Genomic DNA, 19,726 nt, shown 5'->3' on the forward strand with positions numbered 1-19,726 from the left:
GTACACACACACACGGTATCACCAATGCAAGCATACATGTACAGGACACGAAACTGAAGATCTCATGAAATAGCACTCTCGTAACCTCAGATGAGTTCCAGTATCGTAAAATTCTCTTTTGTTAGGAAACACCTGATGAGTTTTCAGCAAATGGACCCCATGGCCTGTAGAGTGATAATCATTCTATCACAGTCCTGCCAGCCTCAAGGTCAACACCGGGAACATATAGGTCAACAGGTAATGTTCTCAGAACTATGAAGGTCCTGACCTCAGTTATTCTGGGAAAAAATCAAGACATGCTAAGCAAAAATCACCATCAAGTATACGCGACGCACCGCAGTGAGTTCACTCAACCTGCTTTCAGCCCTGCGTAAATTAACCCTGGTTCTTCTTTTACTAGCTAGATTGTTTTTCACCTTTTCAATCAAAGAAACCCCAGTTTGTTTGTTTGTTTAAGAAATAAATCATTGAAGTCAGTGTGACAGTTCAACTAGCTATCTTTTACTTTCAAGGGCAGCATCCTCCATGGGTTTTGGTTTCTATGCTGGCAGCTCCACTTCCCATCCAGCTCCCTGCTTGTGGCCTGGGAAAGCAGTCGAGGACGGCCCAAAGCCTTGGGACCCTGCACCCATGTAGGAGACCTGGAGAAAGTTCCTGGTTCCTGGCTTCAGATCAGCTCAGCTCAGACCATTGTGACCACTTGGGGAGTGAACCAGCTGATGGAAGATCTTTCTCTCTGCCTCTCCCTTTCTCTGCAAATCTGCCTTTCTGATAAAAATAAATAAATCTTTAAAAAATCCTTAATTTTCATATTAAAAGCACTGTTATTAATAAAACAATTATGTAATATTTTCCATTTTCAAAAATGATTGAGGGAAGACACTATAGTAAGATTCTAGGCCTTGAATCTTGTATCCGCTCCTCAAAAACGAACAAACAAAAACAAAAAAACACTACCGTAGTTTCTTAACCCAAGCCTCGCGTGCTGGTGCAATCGAAGGGACATCCATCTCGGAGGACACTTGAGGGTTCTGGACACCTGGCCCCCGGCCGGGGAACAGAAGGCTGGTGCAAACTTTGTTTTCTTCTTCCGATGAGCCACAACCACAGATATTAAAGCTGTTCCCAAGGATTTAAACACTGAAGGAAATATTTCATTTACTGAGAGGAATCTTTTCAGTGGATGACTATGATTTTTTTTTTTAAGATGGAGGGGATGCCACCTGCTTTTCAGATGCGCACATCCTAGACTGGCGTGCCCAGGACTGAGGCCTGCCTCTGCTTCCAACTCAGCTCCCTGCCAGTGTGTGCCCTGGGAGGCAGCAAAGACTGGCTGTGACATTTGGTTTCCTGTCACCCACATGGGAGACCTAGCCAGAGGCACCAGCTCGCTCCTGGCCTGGGTCCTGGTCTGGGCCAGCCCCAGATGTTTACACATGTGGGCATTTGGGGAATGAACCAGGGAATGGAAGATCTCTTTCTCTGTTTCTCACACTCTACCTTTGAAGTAAATAAACAAATTGTGGGGGAAAAAATTGTCCATTTACTATACACAAATGTATATATATCAAATATATTTGATAATATATACTGTATGATGAATTTACCAAGAAAAAGACTGTATTCTATTGCCATGTATTCTACTCCATGTATGATATGTTTAATCCTGTATATCAGAATTATAACAATTGTTAACATTTAAGCTTATGAAAAGGTTAAGTCCGAGCTGTGGCTTATTTCTAGTTATCTGTTATTCCACTTTATTTTAACTCCATTCTCCTCCTCTCGGAAATTCTGTAGTAAAAGATAAAAGACTCCGAACAACTTGACTGCTCTGTGAACTTGGGTCACTGGGAAGGGGGAAGGACTCAATTATTTGCCTTTGTGACCTTGACCTTGACCTCAAAACTTTCTCAACTTGATCAACTCAACATTTCTACTATCACCACAATCTACATTTTTAATAGTATTAAAAACAACTGTCCCCCGTAATACTTTGGGTTTGCAGAAGAGAGAAAGCCAGTTCCACTCAGGGATCAATAGTTTTTGATTTCCCATTTACAGCTGTGGAACCTCCCCGTACCATTCCTCCATTACTATCACTTCCTTCTCCCGGGACGAGCTGGGCTAGCCTCTCCAAGTACAAGTTCCTCCAAATACATGGCACAAAGTTGCAGTGCAATCAGAATTTCTTTCCTGATAAAAACCATTTTCCCAGGTATGTTGATATTACTTTACTTTCCCCCTATCCAGGCAGAAAGCACAGGGTACTCTTCCTCGGGTTTCAAAAAAGGAAAATATGACACGTGCTGATTGAAACCAAACAGACCTTGCAAGGGTCCTGACAATGACGTCTTCATTGGCTATGACAGCTGGGACAGCGTCCGCCGCTGTCTGCTCTCTAACGCTGCGCCAAGGCCTTGGCCTTCAGACGCTGCTGAAGCCCCGGGAGCATCGCTGCCTCGTTTCTGAGTACAAGCAGTAGAATGGTTTTGCATCCACAACAAAATCTAAGAATCAACGAAATCCCGCCCATCACCTCCTCGGCTACTCTGTGCTTGACCACAGGACTTGGAGCCCGTGAATCCCAAGCAACATCCTAAGTTGGGGGACCTGTATAAAATACAGCAGGAGTGAAAACGGAGTAAAGGATTTGCTGTAGCAAGATTTTCTTCCCCCAACCTTTGGTATTAAAATTCTCTTCTATTAGGCATTAACATTTCGAATTCTGAAGGATGCTGATGGCGACTGTGATTAAGGACTCCCAATGTTTTAACTTTTAAAATATAAATTTAAAAAGCCACTCTACATAACTTAGCCTTCAAGGATATTAGCAGGGGATCAAGAAAGAACCCTAGCACTCAAAAATGGGCTTTAAATACCACAAAGGCTAAACTTCAGAGTTATATTATCAGAAAATACTAAGAATATGGGCAGAAAAAAATCTTTCACAATTTCTCCTTCTGTTTTTAATTATTTATTTATTTTAAGATGTATTTTTATTCGAAAGTCAGATATACAGAGAGGAGGAGAGACAGAAAGGAAGATTGTTCATCTGTTGATTCACTCCCCAAGTGGCCACAGTGGCCAGAACTGAGCCCATCTGAAGCCAAGAGCCAGGAGCCTCCTTCGGGTCTCTCACACGGGTGCAGGGTTCCCAGGGTTTGGACTGTCCTTGACTGCCCTTCCAGGCCACAGGCAGGGAGCGGGATGGGAAGCAGAGCTGCTGGGATTAGAACCAGCACCCATTTGGGATCCCTGGCACGTTTAAAGGTGAGGACTTTACCTGCTAGGCTACCAACTTAGCTGCTAAACCAAGCCCAATTTCAATGAAGGTTCACAGTAGTTACAGTAGAAATTGTTTTACTATTTTGGCTCCATCTGAGCAACAAAACAAAACTTTTAAAAAAAGAAAAAAACAGGATCCATGCACAATCCCATCAGAGGGAATGCACAGGCAAGCGGGGTGGAGCACACCAGGGGCTGGTCACGCGAGCCCAAGCCCACCACCCTGCCTCTGCTCGCCACCCCTCACCAGAAAGGCGGGGGCCCCGGAGCGCGTGGGGAGGCAGACAGTTTTGCTGGCTCCCACTGGCTTCTCAGGCTCACAGCCCGCCAGAAGTTGGCGTCGTGGGGGTCCTGTCCTCGTGCCAACCCAAATGGCTCCAGGGACTCACCGAGGAGGACGCTGGCCAAATAGTGTGTGAGAAGACACCTCTTCCACATTCTCTCCCATGTCGGGAGGTGAGACTAAGGGAAGCCCCTTGCAGGAGACCTCACGGTGCTGGTGCCAAGGCGTGGGCAGGGACAGGCCACGCCAGCAGCTGGCTCCCTGCTCGCACCAGGCAGGATTCCTCCCATGGCCGGCCTAGCAGCGGAGTGGCGCTCGCCTCAACCTCAGCCAGGGCACTCCTTTCCGTTGATTTTTTTTTTTTCAAATTTAAGTAATGATGATCCTATCTCCTTGGGGACCTGTATTGCTTTGCCAAACGGAGAGTCATCCGGTCACTGGCTGCACACACGCGCACACACACACACACACACACACACACACACACACACACACCACACAGCCTACCTATCACTGGAAAATAACACAAAGAGTGAATTTAGGTGAACACGGAGCTCCATGGTACAGAAATGAAGTGGAAGAACAGATATTCTGGACAAGCAGTCCTCATCTGCTGTCATTCCCAAGGCCAACAGGAAATTAGGAAACAAGCGAGGTCCCTGAAGCCCCACGCATGTGAATATGCGACACGCGACAGCCTCCCGCAGCCACACCAGCTCTTCTCTGAACCAAGAAAGATGATGCACTTTTCAGGAAAGTTCACATTTTACTGCACTTTTTTTTTTTTTTAAGAAAAATGAAAATCAGCACTCTCACACCATTTCTGGCAAATGGATAAACTCAGACAATTTATCAACACTTCCTTAAATTTTTACACCAGGCTGCACTCCAACAGGTTTTTGTTTTAAGGTAAACCCGGTTTTTGGCTCTTCCCTGTGGAGAAGTGACTTTCAAGTCAGTGAAAGTTCTTGGCCCATGATTAAAAGTCTTTGCCAATTAGTCCTCAACAACTTCAATTCATTTTCTTCTGGTTCAAGATGAGTAGAAGCCTAATAAGGCTGTGATAAAAGGGCAAAAGGCACCCCAGAGCCAAAAGCGGATTAATGAGCTCCTCCATTTATTTGTCTTTCTAACAGCTGAACTGTTACAACTATTGACACTCTTCAAAAGGTTCCGCTCTGAACCCTGTCCAGGCACTGCAGGCTCCAATGGACATCTTCAAATCCAGAGAATGGGGGGGTAAGAGCTTCCCCTGTGTGATGCCAAAACCAACAAAGCCCCACGGATCAGGTAATGAAACTTCAGCTTTTCCCCCTTTGAGATTTATTTACTGGCAGCTGACAAGGGGCAAATTCAGCTCGAATTGTGCAGTCAAGGCCCTGTCAAGCTTTGCGAGGCACCCTTGTCTTGAAGCACCTTCATGACTGGCATTTCGCTCAAAAGCCCTCGGCACTGGTCCTTAACAGCTTATGACATCACAAAGGACACTCCAGACAGATGCCTACATGGCATCCTGCAGCATTTTAAAAGAGAATTAGTGGTTTTAATTATGGTCGTGGTATGAAAGGGAACCAGGCAAGCTCCACGGGAGACCTTTGATCAGGCCCTTTTGCTAGTACAATGCCACGGAACTGTGACTATTCCTGGTAAGGGGCCTTTTCTTGCTGAATGACTCACCAGTGATCTTTGAATGCAGACAAGCTCCTTGCCCTCCCTCTTCATTAGGGAGCATTTCTATACAGGGGCCTATATAGTGCTTGGAGTCTAGGAGCTAGACAATTGGGTGGAAAAGAATCCCCACGGATTCTGGCCTCTCCTTAGGAAGTGCTGAAGGACTCCGAGTGACTTTATTCATTAAAACAGGTTGCTATTAATTAACTGTCATAATAAAATAAAGAACTATTATTTGCATGTCTTACTATGTTCTCTTTAGTCATATGTATAAAAGATGCTTGTAACAGAAATGAAGTTATTGAACCACGTCTCCCCTCCCCCGCAGCCCCTTGCCCATCCCGGCCTCCCCTCCCCCGCAGCCCCTTGCCCATCCCGGCCTCCCCTTCCCTGCAGCCCCTTGCCCATCCCGGCCTCCCTTCCCCCGCAGCCCCTTGCCCATCCCGGCCTCCCCTCCCCCGCAGCCCCTTGCCCATCCCGGCCTCCCCTCCCCCGCAGCCCCTTGCCCATCCCGGCCTCCCCTCCCCCGCAGCCCCTTGCCCATCCCGGCCTCCCCTCCCCCGCAGCCCCTTGCCCATCCCGGCCTCCCCTCCCCCGCAGCCCCTTGCCCCATCCCGGCCTCCCTTCCCCCGCAGCCCCTTGCCCATCCCGGCCTCCCTTCCCCCGCAGCCCCTTGCCCATCCCGGCCTCCCTTCCCCCGCAGCCCCTTGCCCCATCCCGGCCTCCCTTCCCCTGTTGTCTCGCATTTTGCTAGCAGGAACTTACTAATTATTAGGCTTACATCTATGGGTCCAAATTCAAGTGAAAACATAAATATAAAAAAATGAATCAAGTACATACGAAAATCCTTTTTACTTGTCAATCGGTTTCTACAAGTAAACTTGGCAAAGAGCAAATGAGCTTTTCCTTTCAGTGAGTTCAGAGAACGGGGTAAGATAATAAAACCCAAACCTGTTTTTCAAAACATCACTCACTTGGTATTTAGCTTCAGGTGTGAGATTATGTGACAACCACAATTATTTAAAAATAAAAAGTAACTTGAAGCATAACAACATTCATTCTCTTTAAAAAAAAAATAAACAAACACCATTTCACTTCCAGAAATCAGAAAATGTCTTTGGTCTTGCATTGATATCTTTTAAAAAAAAGTCCTCTTTTAAAATTGCCATCCATGAACAAGGCTCTTCAAGGAGTCATAAGATGATATTGCAGGTGCACGAAGAGGACGCGCTCTTTTTTCTATAGAATCTCATCAAGCAAGTCACTTGGTGAAGATTGTGGAAGTGGCAAGATTGTTCCAGAAGCTTCTCACTGTTATGTTCACTGGGTAATGTGGGATAAAAAGCTTTGCATAAATAGTACATCTCAGCCATGAAATACCTTTTAAAGAGTATGGCCCGTACCAAGTGACTTCCATCTGGGAGGCAACATGGCTGCTGATCTTTTGTTTGGTTGGTTGGTTTTGTTTTTTAACACACTTTCTTTGTGTGGAGGGTAAACTTCCGGACTCCAGAGCTTTGGGTGTTGGCTGACGAGCAGGTTCTTCACGTGTTGCTGTCTCGGACCGGTTTCCTGTCTCTCAGATTCTGCAGTTCTTTGCGCAGATGCTTGACTGCGGCTAAGATGTCGGCTCGCTGAGGGTCCTCCCGTGCTTTCCCGGCGTAGAGGTGGAAGTGTTTGATGGTTTCGGACAACAAGACTTCAGGGTCCGCGTCCCGCGCCCCCAGCCGCAACATGCGCTCACAGGCGATGGCATAGTTCTTGTGCCAGTTCACGGGGTGCTTCTTTTGTGAAGACACAATCTCCCTATAAAGCTGGAAAACACACAGTGCTGGTGTTTCACTGTCAGTCTCTGACTTTACTGTTTTTACCCTTTTTAAGAAAAAAAGTGAATATAGAGGAACAAATAACACAAGGGAGGAAAAAAAAACCCACCAAGCAGCTATAGTAAAAATCTGATCATTGCTAGGCCATGCAGAGAACACGAGACAGTGGCAGGAGGCGAGTAAGTTTCTGGGGCTTTCGGCTGGTGCAGGGCGCTCCGAAGGCACACTGCGTCGGAACAAAATACTGCTCCTCCAGGAAGATGTTCTGGTCTAATTCATGGAAAACTATTTGCTCAACGGACAGAAAGGTTGAAACTCTAAATTTAGCTGTTGGACGGGGGAAGAAAATATAGCTTTCTTCGGACAACCGATTAGAAGAAGAACTTGAAGAAATTTACATGTGGGCCTACGTTATTTACCTCAACTTCCCTGTGTGTTAAAGCAATGCCAATGACAATAGCGACAACAGAACAATTCAAACAAACCCTCCGTAGGCTGGGAGCAATGGGATCTCAGAGACATGCTTGGAGAGTTAAACTCTTCCTGGTTCTCCGTAATGTACAATCTTGACAGTTGAAATGGTGCCTACAGTAGGTACTGGGTATTTGTTCCTCAACCTCCAGGGACAGCAGGGCCCCGGAGCAGAGTGGGGGGCTGCTCTGGGAGCCGCCCCTGTGCAGTCAGAGCTGAAGATGTCATGTTGTGACCCAGCACCCAGTCCTGTTTCTTCAGCTCCTACTGCGGAGCAGACAAATGCCACAACTACAGCAGTATGCCTGTGACCAGCTCCCCAGCCCCTGGGAGGTCACTTCCATGTGTCAGAACCCTCAGGCTTCCAGGGCCTTCTCGTTCAATCCCTTCCTTTTACAGACCAGGACATGTAGCGACACAGAGACACCAACGCACGCAGCCAGCCCTCTACCCTCACATCCAGTTGGGAAAGCAGACCTTTCCCAGTCCCTGCTGTCTCACTGTTTTTCTCTGTCAGCTGCATGGTCCTGCGTGCCATGACTTCCACATGCATTCGTACTTCCTTCTCTCCCTGTGTAAGTTCCTGAGACCTCAGCCATAGTGCATCAAATTCTATTGATGACAGAGTCTCCAACCTACCCAATCGGTTCTGTGGGTGTGGCTACTCCACAGGCATGAGCTGTTCCCCCATGACCTTTGAACTTAACTAACTTCTGGGTGAAGCACTGAGCAGGGTAATATGGAGAGCAACAAGAGCGCCTTGTGCCCCCAACAAAGCTATTCTTACAAAGCCAGTGCTGGAGGCGGACCTGTGTGGACTCCCTTATAAATGCTGTCCCGTGTCTGAAGTTAGATGTGAAGGAGACAGGGATGGTCTGTGCCCCCTGAAGAAGCACAACTTGCCGACCCGATGGACTTCCTGGGGCTCTAACAGCTGACCACGGAGGAGGCCGCGCAGCAGAGGATGAACTATTAGGACATCCTGTTGCTTTTCTGTAGAATTACAGGGTGTTAGGAGAGACAGACAGGATCGGACAGGAGCAGCATGTGAGAGGCGAGTCCAAAGTTTACAGTGCAGTGCTCGCTTCGGCAGCACATATACTAAAACTGGAACGATACAGAGAAGATTAGCATGGCCTCTGCACAAGCTTGGAATGACTGAGTTGAGTCAGAGCTTACAATGAATGGCAGAGGGGATTCAGAACCGGTACCTCCTGGCTGGCACACAGAATCATCTCATGCTACCTACTGGGATGGCATCCTCTGCCGTCCCTGAGTGGGGTGGCCTGGTTGGTTTCTGCCCTGGGCCCTCGGTTTTCTCTTTCTGGATTCCCCAGGCCCCTGCTGCCTTGCCTACCATCTGGCCATTTCCTGATCCTTCCAGTGGAGCCCCTACTGGCATCCCCTCTGGAAGCTTTCCCACTCTCCCCATGGCCCCCCGCTTGGCCCAGCTCTCTGTTCCCATAACACTTCTTCAGGCTCCTCGGGACACTTCCACGATGGACCGAGGACTTGACCTTCAGCCTCCCTCTCTAGCCTGATCCCCTTATGAGAGTGGTGATGAGGCTTGCTGGCCTCCAGGGCAGTATCTGGAACAGACTGGGTGACGAGGAATGCTGTGTGAGTGACTAAACAAACCATGGACCAACAGACTCCTGGATGGGCAGCTGTTCCTTCTGAGCCCCCTGCAAAGGCCCTGGCTGTGCAGATCCATGCAGATGCCCTAGGGCTCCGGCCAGGACAGAGCTGACAGCCAGACCATCTCTGCAGGTGGGTGAGGGTCCAGTGCTGCTAATGGCCGCAAAGCAGACGAGCCACACATGCACTCATGCAGGCCTCTCATCTGTGCAAGAGCCTCGCCCAGTGCGCCTGTCTCCTGTGGGTCTGCTCAGCTGCTAAGGCTCGCTGGGACCCTCTGTACTCACTGACTCTGCCCCAGCTCAGGCCCTGCCACTTCCTGTGAGGCCAGGTTCATGGCTTCCACACAGCAGGTGAGCAGTTGGTGCCAGCACTGCTGCTGCTGCAGGAACCCCTGGAAGACTCAGTGCCCAGGGGCACAAGGACAGAGTCCTGCAGGCCTGGCACCCTCACCTTACCACGCCTGCTCACCTTCTGGAGGTTTTCGGGAACAATGGCTCTCCTTTCCTATCCTTCTCCAATATCCAGAGACTACCTATATTTCTTGGCTTCTGGCCCCTTTTTCCCTCTGGAGGGCCAGCCATGTGGCATCTTCCGGAAGCTTCTCTGCCTGCTGTCTGCTGCTGCCTCCCTCTTATGGGGACTTCTGTGATTACACTGCATCCCATCTGGATAACCCAGCATCTCTGCCACCCCAAGACATTGACCTAACCTTGTGAGCAAAGCCCCCTGTCTAGGAAAGGCAGCATGTTCCTGGGTTCTGGGGTCTGGACAGAGACACCCTGGGGACATTCTCCTGTCCACCACAGTCTTTCACTCAGACACTGTGCTATGACTCAGTGCTCTCCACTCAGGCTGCTGTATGACATGCCAGAAAAGCCAGAACCAGAGGAGAGCTCTAATACAGCCAGCGCACTCTCTCCACGGCCCTTCCCCAAACCTCGCTCCACACATCTGAGTCCACGTACGCTGTAGGCGTGGGTGTAGAGTCGCGCCTTCACGGTTGCGGGGACATTAGCAGTCTCTGCCAGGTCGAAGATGAAGAAGGGCGTTTTCATCCTGGGGGTGCAGATGGACACTGTCACACTCGGGCTCAGTCTCCCCACTTCTCCCACACAGCTGCACTGCTCGAAGCCTTCCCTGTGCTATTTGGAAATCTCTCAGATCCACCAGACTCTGGACCCACAGCAGGTGCACCTGCAGCCTTCACTACAGCATCTCCCAGTGTCCTCTGGGAGAGAAGAGTGCATTCCTCAGCACTTTGCAGGGCCCAGCTCATCCGCCTCCCCGCGCCCAGCCCTCTAGGTAAATGCTGATGCCAGAGCAGCCAGGAAAAGAGAGAGATTTGTGGGGTTTCTCAGCACAGCTGCGAAAGCACCCACCACGGTGGCTTGCTTCATGTGCGACCTGTTCTTGGGAGGTGGCCAGCCTCTCAGATGATGGGAGCCCGACCAAGTTGTACTTGGCACATCAATTCAAGCAAGACCTGCCCCAACAGTGAGCTGTTCCTCCTCCGGCGTGACTTCCTCCCAGCATTCAGGAATGTACAGACACAGGGAACCCGGTAATTCCAAAAGCAAGGCAGAGGTGTTGTGTATTCTGGTGTGTAAGATTATGAAATCTATGAATATGTGGGAGGGGCGGACTCTGAGAAGAGTCAACAGAAATCATACCCATTTTGACAAAACTTTGCCTGGGTTTCCAAAATTTTCTATGCCAAGCAAAGTGCCATTTTATTCCGTTTTCCATGCACTTTTGGGATTGTTCTCATACACATCTAATAAGTTCTTTAAAACAAGTGTTTGGCCCCAGGACTAGACCTGTAACAAAATACTAATTTTTCTATGTTGAAAATGCCACTTCACAAGAATATCTTTGCAACTTTTAGTTTGCAGTTGCATTTTTTGACAATTTCTTAGAAATCTCTTCACACAGGTTTTTGTATCACATCCTAAATCTCACTGCACAAGTGCAGAGCGGGAATCAATTTTCAAAGCTCTTTCTGGCTTTTCTTTTTTTTAAACTTGACATTATTAAAATATAGTCTCAGATTTGTGAGTGCTGGCAGTTCTAATGATTTTAAAATCATGGCTGGAACCCTTGGGCCTGGCGCGATGGCCTAGTGGCTAGGGTCCTTGCCTTGAACACACTGGGATTCCGTATAGGCGCTGGTTCTGATCCCAGCAGCTTCACTTCCCATCCAGCTCCCTGCTTGTGGCCTGGGAAAGCAGTCAAGGATGGCCTGAGGCCTTGGGACCCTGCACCCTTGTGGGAGACCTGGAAGAAGTTCCTGGCTCCTGGCTCCGGATTGGCAAAGCACCGGCTGTAGCACTCACTTGGGGAGTGAATCATCGGACAGCGGATCTTCCTCTCTGTCTCTCTTCCTCTCTGTATATCTGCCTTTGTACAAAAAATAAATCTTTTTTAAAAAAATCATGGCTGGAACCCGAAGTGCAAAAGCATCTTGTACGTGGCGGTGGGGCCTCTCTGCTAACAGGGGAAGGTACGGACCGGCCACAAGAAGGCTCAACTTTCCTTTCGCAGAAGCCGTCCCTGACAAAGTTGAGTGGCCAGCATCAGATGGCCGTGAACCCTGCAGCCCAGTCCTGAGCCAAGGCACCTCACACCCCCACCCTGTATTTTTGTTTTGTTTTGTTTTTATAAAGCAGAGATAATTTAACCTCTTCACTTTCTTTTTTGAGCTGGGAAGAAGATGATTGTGTGTGTTCATGAGGATGAGGGTTCAGAATGATCGCTCCCACGTGCTACAGTGACGACCACGCTTCCCCGCGCCCTCTAGGAGCCGCACCACAGCCTCGCTCTGCCACAAACAGCAAACTGCAAGCACAGACAAGCAGGGACTCACCTGGCTTGCCACATCTCTTCGTTGGCCACAGACTCCCAGGAGGATGGAGAAAACCTGCAGTTACAAGAAAACAGGCACACTTCCCATGAGCTGTGCTCGGTCGCTACAGACAGGCAAATAACTGGCTTTGTGATCTGACGAAGTCCACAAAACAGGCTGGTCTTGAAATGCTAACAGCCACCAACTAATGTGTTTCTTTTCCTTGCAAAGCTTCCAGGGTCAGGACTTTGGGTTTAAGTGTACATGCATCCCTTGGTCTGCATACTGAGCACCAAATGCCTTGAGGGAGCAAGGACAGAGCCAAGGGGCAGAGGCTGGAGGCATGTGGCGTGCCGAGCGATGGCACAGTGGGGAGGGTCGGGCAGAGGGGCACGGCTCCGGGTCAAAGAGCTGCAGGCAGGGAGGGCAGCGTGGGTCTGTTTCAACACTGGCCAAACCGCTGGCTCATGCTTCCTCCTCTTCCGCATCTGCTTGCACAGAATGGAGATAAGGATGCACGTAGTATCTGCCAGCTGTGTGAGGGGAATGTTGCTTGCTTCCGTGCCTTTTCTTAAAACTTATTTATTTTTATTAGAAAAGCACATTTACAGAGAGGACAGAAAAATCATCCAACAGCTGCTTCATTCCTCATATGGCCACAACAGCTAGAGCTGAGCTGAGCTGAGCTGTAGCCAAGAGCCAGGAGCTTCTGGGTCTCCCATATGGGTGCAGGGTCCCAGGGCTTTGGGCCATCCTCCACTGCCTTCCTAGACTGTAAACAGGGAGAAGGATTGGAAGGGGAGCAGCCAGGACATGAACTGGTGCCTGTATGGGATGTTGGCGTCTGCAGGCAGAGGATAAGCCAGTTAAGCCATCGTGCCAGGCTCGAAATACTGCTTTTTAAGTGCTTCTTCTGAGGGCCGAGGGTCAGAGTGCTGTCTTTAGACCTGACAGCCCATCTTTGCCACACAGCATCATGGACTCAAAAACCCACAAGGCCTTTTTCTATGCAAGCTCACCTGCACAAGCAGTAAGTCAAAGAATCCTTAATTGATTCATAGTTTAAAACAGGCAACGGAGTAAAGAGTGTATAATGTCTAGCTGGTGATTTGTTTTCTGTACAGAAGGGAGTGAATTCTTTGAAGAAATGCTTAAAGGAAGACTAGTAATGCCCCAAACATGACCAGCTGTTGTCAAGCATCTTCGGAGAAAAGTCACCGGGGCAAGTGGCACAGCACAGCAAGTTGAGCCGCTGCCTGCAGTGCCAACTTCCTGTATGAGTGCTAATTCAAGTCCTGGCTCTGCTTCTGATGCAGCTGCCTGCTAATGCACCTGAGAAGGCAGAAGATAGCCTGGTACTCGAGCCTCTGCCACCCACGCGGTAGACCCAGATGTAGTGCCAGGGTCCTGGCTTTGCCCTGGCCCTGTCCTGTCTGTTCTGGCCATCTGGGTAGTAGGCCAGAAGATGGAAAATTCCTCCCATGCTGCCACTTGCTTTTCAAAGAAATAAATATTGTTTTTAAAAGCTGCTAAAATCTCATTCTCCCCTGCAGTGAAGTTATCTGTCATTCCTGAAGAAAAGAGGACAAGTTGATGTACAAGGAAGAGGGTGATTTTTCAAGGTCAAGTACAGGTGATGAATCTTGTCCATCTACTTTTTAGGTCATGAGATACAGGCCAGTGAACAACAGAGCATTAAAAGGCCAGAAAGTGGGAGATGCCCCCATCAACCAAGCACTGTGGTACCCACCTAGCCACAGCCCCCACCCCATGCCCCACTCTCATCCCTCTGCTTTGTAAACAGGACAAGAAAGACATGCCCAATTTCTGTACCTGCTTTATGGACAATAAAAAATGTTAATAAAAAAACCCTAAAATTAAAAAAAAAATCTCCAAAAGGAGTGCCTTCTTTAGGCAACCAACAGTCACTGTGACTGCTTCAAAGCACAACTGGGGCTGGCACTTTGATGTAACAAGTTAAACTGCCACTGGTATGCCACATCGAGTCCCAACTGCTTCACTTCCCACCCAGCTCCTGCTAAGGTACCTAGAAAAGCAGCAGAGGATGGCCTGTGTATCTGAGCCCCTGTACCCACGTGAGTGACCCGGATAAAGTTCCTGGCTTCCCAGTCATCATGGCCATTTGGGAAGTGAACCAAGGAAAGACCCCTCTCTCTGTAACTCTTTTTTTCACATGAATACATCTTAAAAATCACAAAACAAAAAAATGACAACTTCTGTTCATACCACCCGTATTCTTCCGTCCAGTTGTAGAGATTCTGTGTAAGCTTAATCCATTCCTCGGGGTTGAACACCCACTCGGAGGAAACTAATTTGTCACAGGATCCCCAGGGCCACAGGGAATAGCTCTTCTTCCATGTGGGGTCACCTTCATGAATTCCTATGCAAACGAATGTTTCTTTTCTATTGAAAACAGGAAAACATAGGATGTATTTTTTAACTCAAATCTTGGTAACCGATAAGCCAATTTCAAATATTTGGTTTATTGAAATGTTTCCATAATAGGCTATATGAAATGTATCTTACAGTAAAAAGGTTTTTCAAGAGGCTGAAGAGAAGCAAACACACTTAAAAACAAAAACAAAACTACCCATTCCCATGTTATAAGAAATCACTTAGTGACAAGAACTGTGATCAAAATTACTGTGGTCTAGCTGGATATATGGAAAAGTTTGTGGAAAATGTAATTAAAACAAGTTTATTGTGGTGCAGAAATTCTGAAGTTTATTTACATAAGAGGTCTTCAAAAAGTCCGTAGAAAATGTGTGCTCTGAACAAATCTCAGGGCATTCAGACACATTCTGCAACAAAATACTGATCTTTTAAATTCCATTTTTCCCACAAAGTTTCTTGAAGCCTTCTTGTAGTTTATGAATAAAACTGATTAGACTGGAATAGTTCTTAGGACCTTCAAGGTGTGCAAAAATCAGTAATAGAGATGGTTTAAGCAAGCTTAGTTCATAAAAAATGGTACCGGGTATTGTGGCCCAGCGGCTTCAGATCTCTTGGGATGCTGGTACTTCTGCACCTGACTGCCAGTTTGAGTTCTGGCTGCTCTACTTCCTATCCTGGTTCCTGTTCATGAATGCATCCTGGGATGCAGCAGGTGGCGGCTGAAGGCTTTGGGACCCTGTCACACCACCTGGGGGACCTGGCAGGAGTTTCAAGACTTCGGCTTTGGTCTGGCCCAGCCATCCAGGGAGAGGACCAGCAGACAGATGGGAGATCTGGCCCTCTGCCTTTTAAGGGAATAAAAGAAATAAACATTTTAAAAATGAGAGAAAAAGAAAAATGAATATTAGTTCTATTCCAATGCGTGGTTTATGCTTTGTCTGTGAGTGTGGGGGTAGGAGGCAGCAAGTAAGGAAAAACTATTTCAAAGTACAACACTGTTTGAACTTTGAAACAACATGTTTCTAGATTAGACTTTAGATTGTTCCCACCTTTCATATAATGATTTTGGAAAAATTACTTAACTACCTGCATCTATTCTCAGCTGTGAAATGACTCTGATAACCACCTTTCAGATCTAAAGAAAAATAACAGGACTTTGGTTTACACTATGTTTTCAACAACAACAACAATAAAAACATGAGAATTGCTTGTTTATTTTTATTGGAAAGGAAGATTTACAGAGAAGGGGAGAAACAAAGATCTTCCATCTGCTGGCTCACTCCCCAATGGTCACAACAACCAGAGCTGAACCAATCCGAAGCTGGGAGCTTCTTCCAAGTCTCCACGCAGGTGCAGAGTCCCAAGGCTTTGGGCCATCCTCGATTGCTTTCCCAGGCCACAGGCAGGGAGCTGGATGGGAAGTGGAGCAGTCGGGACACAAATTGATGTCCATATGGGATCCTGACGTTTGAAGGGGGTAGTTTAGCCAATAGAACCATTGTGCAGGGTCCCTGTGGGATGCCTGCACTTGAAGGTGGGGGATTATCTAGTTTAACCATGGCACCAAATTTGTCAATTTAAAAAATGTACTTGTCAATTTTGAATGCTAGGACCATATTTTTTTTTAAATTATGAGAAACTATTTCTGGGGCCAGCACTGTGATACAGTGGGTTAAGATGCCACTGTGGGGGCCCGGCGCGGTGGCGCAAGTGGTTAAGGTCCTCGCCTTGCACGCCCGGGATCCCATATGGGCGCTGGTTCTAATCCCTGCAGCCCCGCTTCCCTTCCAGCTCCCTGCCTGTGGCCTGGGAAAGCAGTCGAGGACGGCCCAAGGCTTTGGGAACCTGCACCCGCGTGGGAGACCCGGAAGAGGCTCCTGGCTTCGGATTGGCATAGTATCGGCCCGTTGCGCTCACTTGGGGAGTGAATCATCGGACGGAAGATCTTCCTCTCTGTCTCTCCTCTCTGTATATCTGCCTTTCCAATCAAAAAATAATAAAAATAAATCTTTAAAAAAAAAAAAAGATGCCACTGTGGGATGCTGGTATCCTGTAAGAGTCCTGGTTGGAGTCCTGGCTGCTTGCTTCTCATCCAGCTCCTGCTAACATGCAGGAACAGCAGCAGAAGGTGGCCCATGTGGCTGGGGACCCTGCACCCACGTGGGGGACCAAGATGCCAGATGGGGTGCCCACTCTTGACTTCAGCTTGGGACTATCTAGGCCATTGCAACCATTTGGGGAATGAACCACAAAATGGGGACATCTTTCTCTCTTAGCTCTGCCCTTCAAATAAATAACAAATATCACCTTTCTTTAAAAAATTCCTTGTTCTGCAATGGATGCATACCACTTTTTAAGTAAAAAAAAATATTTTCAAAACTGACACCAAAAATTCTGAGATGTTTAGTGGCCAACAATATTTTATAGGCCAGGGTACTCCTCACTCTGCAAAAGCCTAGGAACAACAAGTTCAAAATGAATAGAATATTTATTCGATAATTATGCATTCCATGAGAATACTGTAACAGTCACAAAATAATAGTGATTAATGGGGAAAAAAATGGACCAAAAAGCAGGATATTCTCCCAGCTACCTAAAATATAGCATGTGTGTAAATATCTAACTGTGTATGTGAATAACAGTAATAGTTCATGGAACAAATCAATGGCCTCTGAGAAAGTGTGCTGAGATGTTAGTGGCAGTCATCCCTGAAGGAGAGATGATACTTTTGGTCTTTGTACTTTTCTGTGTTGTCTGAGGACGTTCCCTAAGGAACACACTAATTTTCCCTGAAGCTGTTCTTGGAGCGTGGCAGACATCCAACTTCTGAAACACAAGTTATATAAATGTTGTCAGGCAATATGAATGGATTCCTCATCCATGCACCCAGAACACTGAGCATATATATCGATGACACACTCCACAGAAAGATGCATGGAGTCTTTACAGACCACTAGCATCAGACTGACCCCATCTCACTGTGCTCAGCTGCGTGCTCAGAGCTGTGCACGTCTACACTGGACTGGGGTCTATCCAAATTTGGAGTTGTCTCATTCATTTTTACATCACTGAGGCCTAATAAAATCCGTAACATGGCATCTGCTACCCTCTCTATGGATTCAAGTAAGTAAAGCTCATAGAAACACCAATGTGTGAATTTTAAGGTTCTTAATCTTCTCCAGAACAGCGTAAGCCAATATTATTCTTACAGGACCTGTATATCGTTTGTCACCTGTTGTATCATTCCATGAGCCACTGTAAACACAGCTCAGGCACCACAAACACTGTGTTGGTAAGTCCTTAGCAAGAGATTGACAAAGATCTTGTGGAGTCTTCTTGGCAAGAATAAAGAAATCATGAAGTGAAACTTTCTTTTGCAATCTGTGAACCATCCCAAGCATTTCACGAACAGAGAAATATTTAGCATCACACCACTGAGGGCATTTACTCTTGACCTTAACTTGGAATACTCTCAGGATCTCAAGTACAGAATTCACAATTCTCATATTTTATCTCAGCTAGCATAAACTGTGGGTGTTTTTCTTATTTATAAAACTGTCTTATCCTTTCTAAAAAAAAATCTAATGCTATTTTTATAGAGTGATTATTCCTACAACATTTGCTTTCCACTTAAAAGGAGGCCATGGTGCTGATCGGGGGGGAAACTATAATTGCTTGTGGTCCACCTGCCATGATTTCAAGTAGGCAGGCACATCTCCAATTTCTCTGAATTGTACTAAGATCTTATTTGCTGTTCTTGCTAATCTGTTTTTATTTTTCCTTTACCCAGAACAATAACATTTATTTCTGCCTGGCCTCATTTATGCACAGATATTCAATTTAATTACAAAGATAATCTCAGCGGTGACAGGGAAATAGGTATAGAAAATTGGTCTTTTCGATGAGGCACAGCTGCTATAGAAACAATTTTAGAAAGGCTTAAGAGTTTAGAAAAGCTATTATATGAAAATAATGCTTACTGTTTATTTATTTCAAGAAAATGATGAAGATTAAATGTGACCATTCCGCTGGGTAATACTCCTTCCACAGGACTCCATCGGCTCCCAGGAAAGCGGACACCTGGCAAGTGCTTGGCCATCTTGGGTAAATACCACTCGTAGGTCATCATCTGCCAGAGACCACACAGGGAGTCATGCTTTGTAACTGAGCTCTTAAAAAGAAGGACCAAGAGTATCAAGCACAACATGGCACACAATGGGAGGGCTCCATGTTGTCAATCCCCTGGTAACACAAACATGACTCAGGTGTGTGGCCTTGGCCGCTTTTTTAATGATCTCAACTTCAGATTTGTTTTTTAAAGATTTATTTATGTTTATTGGAAAGTCAATTTACAGAAAGAAGGAGATACAAAAAGATTTTCCATCTACTGGTTCACTCCCCAAGTGAACACAACAGCTAGAGCTGAGCTGATTTGAAGCCAGGAGCTTATGCCGGGTCTCCCATGTGGGTGTAGAGTCCCAAGGCTTTGGGTTGTCTTCCACTGCTTTCTAGGCCATAAGCAAGGGGCTGGATGAGAAGCAGAGCAGCTGGGACACGAACGTTGCCCATCTGGGATCCCGGTGTATGCAAGGCGAAGATTTAGTCACTGAGCCATCACACTAGGCCTATAACCCTGGATGTTCTTAAGAGATCTCTCTCACTGGTCACATTGTTACCTAGTTTTTTATCACCCCACATATCTGAGTTCCCAGAAAGATGGCCCTCCATTCCTTCCTCTGCACGAGTACATTGAACTGCTTATTTTATCAATCCTAAAATCTCCCACTTCCAGACTACTCATTGTGAGAGATAAAAATTCCACAGTCTGGGGCTGGTGCTGTGATGTAGTGGGTTAAACCCCAACTCACAGTTACCAGCATCCCAAATGGGCGTCACTTAAGAGTCCAGGCTGCTCCACCTCTGATCTATCTCCTTTCTAATGTGTCTGGGAAAGCAGTGGAAGATGGCTCAAGTTCTTGGGCCCTTGCACCCATACCTGGGACTTGGAGGAAGTTTTTGGCTCCTGGCTTCAGCTCAGCTCAGCTCTGGCCGTTGTGGCCATTTGAGAAGTCAACTGGTGGATGGAAGATCTCTCTCTTTGTCTCTTCTTTTCTCTGCAAAGTTGCTTTGCAAATAACAAATTTTTAAAAATTCATAGTCTAAGCTGCTCTTAGCATTTTGTTTCTATGTTGAGAAGCATGCTAACATATATTAATTACTTACATTTTATGTACAAGCAAACAGACGCTCAGACTGGGAAACTCTTCAGGATCATTTACATACCAGGAA

General features: G+C 46.9%; 1 protein-coding gene and 1 pseudogene across 1 annotated transcript in view; one reads left to right on the plus strand and one right to left on the minus strand.

The window, feature by feature from the left end:
* Positions 1–6,075: 6,075 nt before the first annotated feature.
* Positions 6,076–19,726, minus strand: part of TMEM260 (transmembrane protein 260) — a 54,819-nt gene continuing 41,168 nt past the window's right edge. Inside the window, exons 12-16 of the mRNA XM_040968492.1 lie at positions 18,418–18,566; positions 14,270–14,446; positions 12,044–12,097; positions 10,146–10,236; positions 6,076–7,056 (exon numbers count right to left, since the gene is read on the minus strand). Of these exons, the coding sequence (XP_040824426.1) occupies positions 6,787–7,056; positions 10,146–10,236; positions 12,044–12,097; positions 14,270–14,446; positions 18,418–18,566 (741 nt within the window). The 3' untranslated portion in view covers positions 6,076–6,786. The remainder of the gene's footprint in view (positions 7,057–10,145; positions 10,237–12,043; positions 12,098–14,269; positions 14,447–18,417; positions 18,567–19,726) is intronic.
* Positions 8,617–8,717, plus strand: LOC121149556 (annotated as a pseudogene).

The sequence above is a fragment of the Ochotona curzoniae genome, unplaced genomic scaffold (assembly GCF_017591425.1).
Source record: "Ochotona curzoniae isolate NIBS_2020 unplaced genomic scaffold, NIBS_Ocur_1.0 scaffold_4701, whole genome shotgun sequence".
NCBI lineage: Eukaryota > Metazoa > Chordata > Mammalia > Lagomorpha > Ochotonidae > Ochotona > Ochotona curzoniae.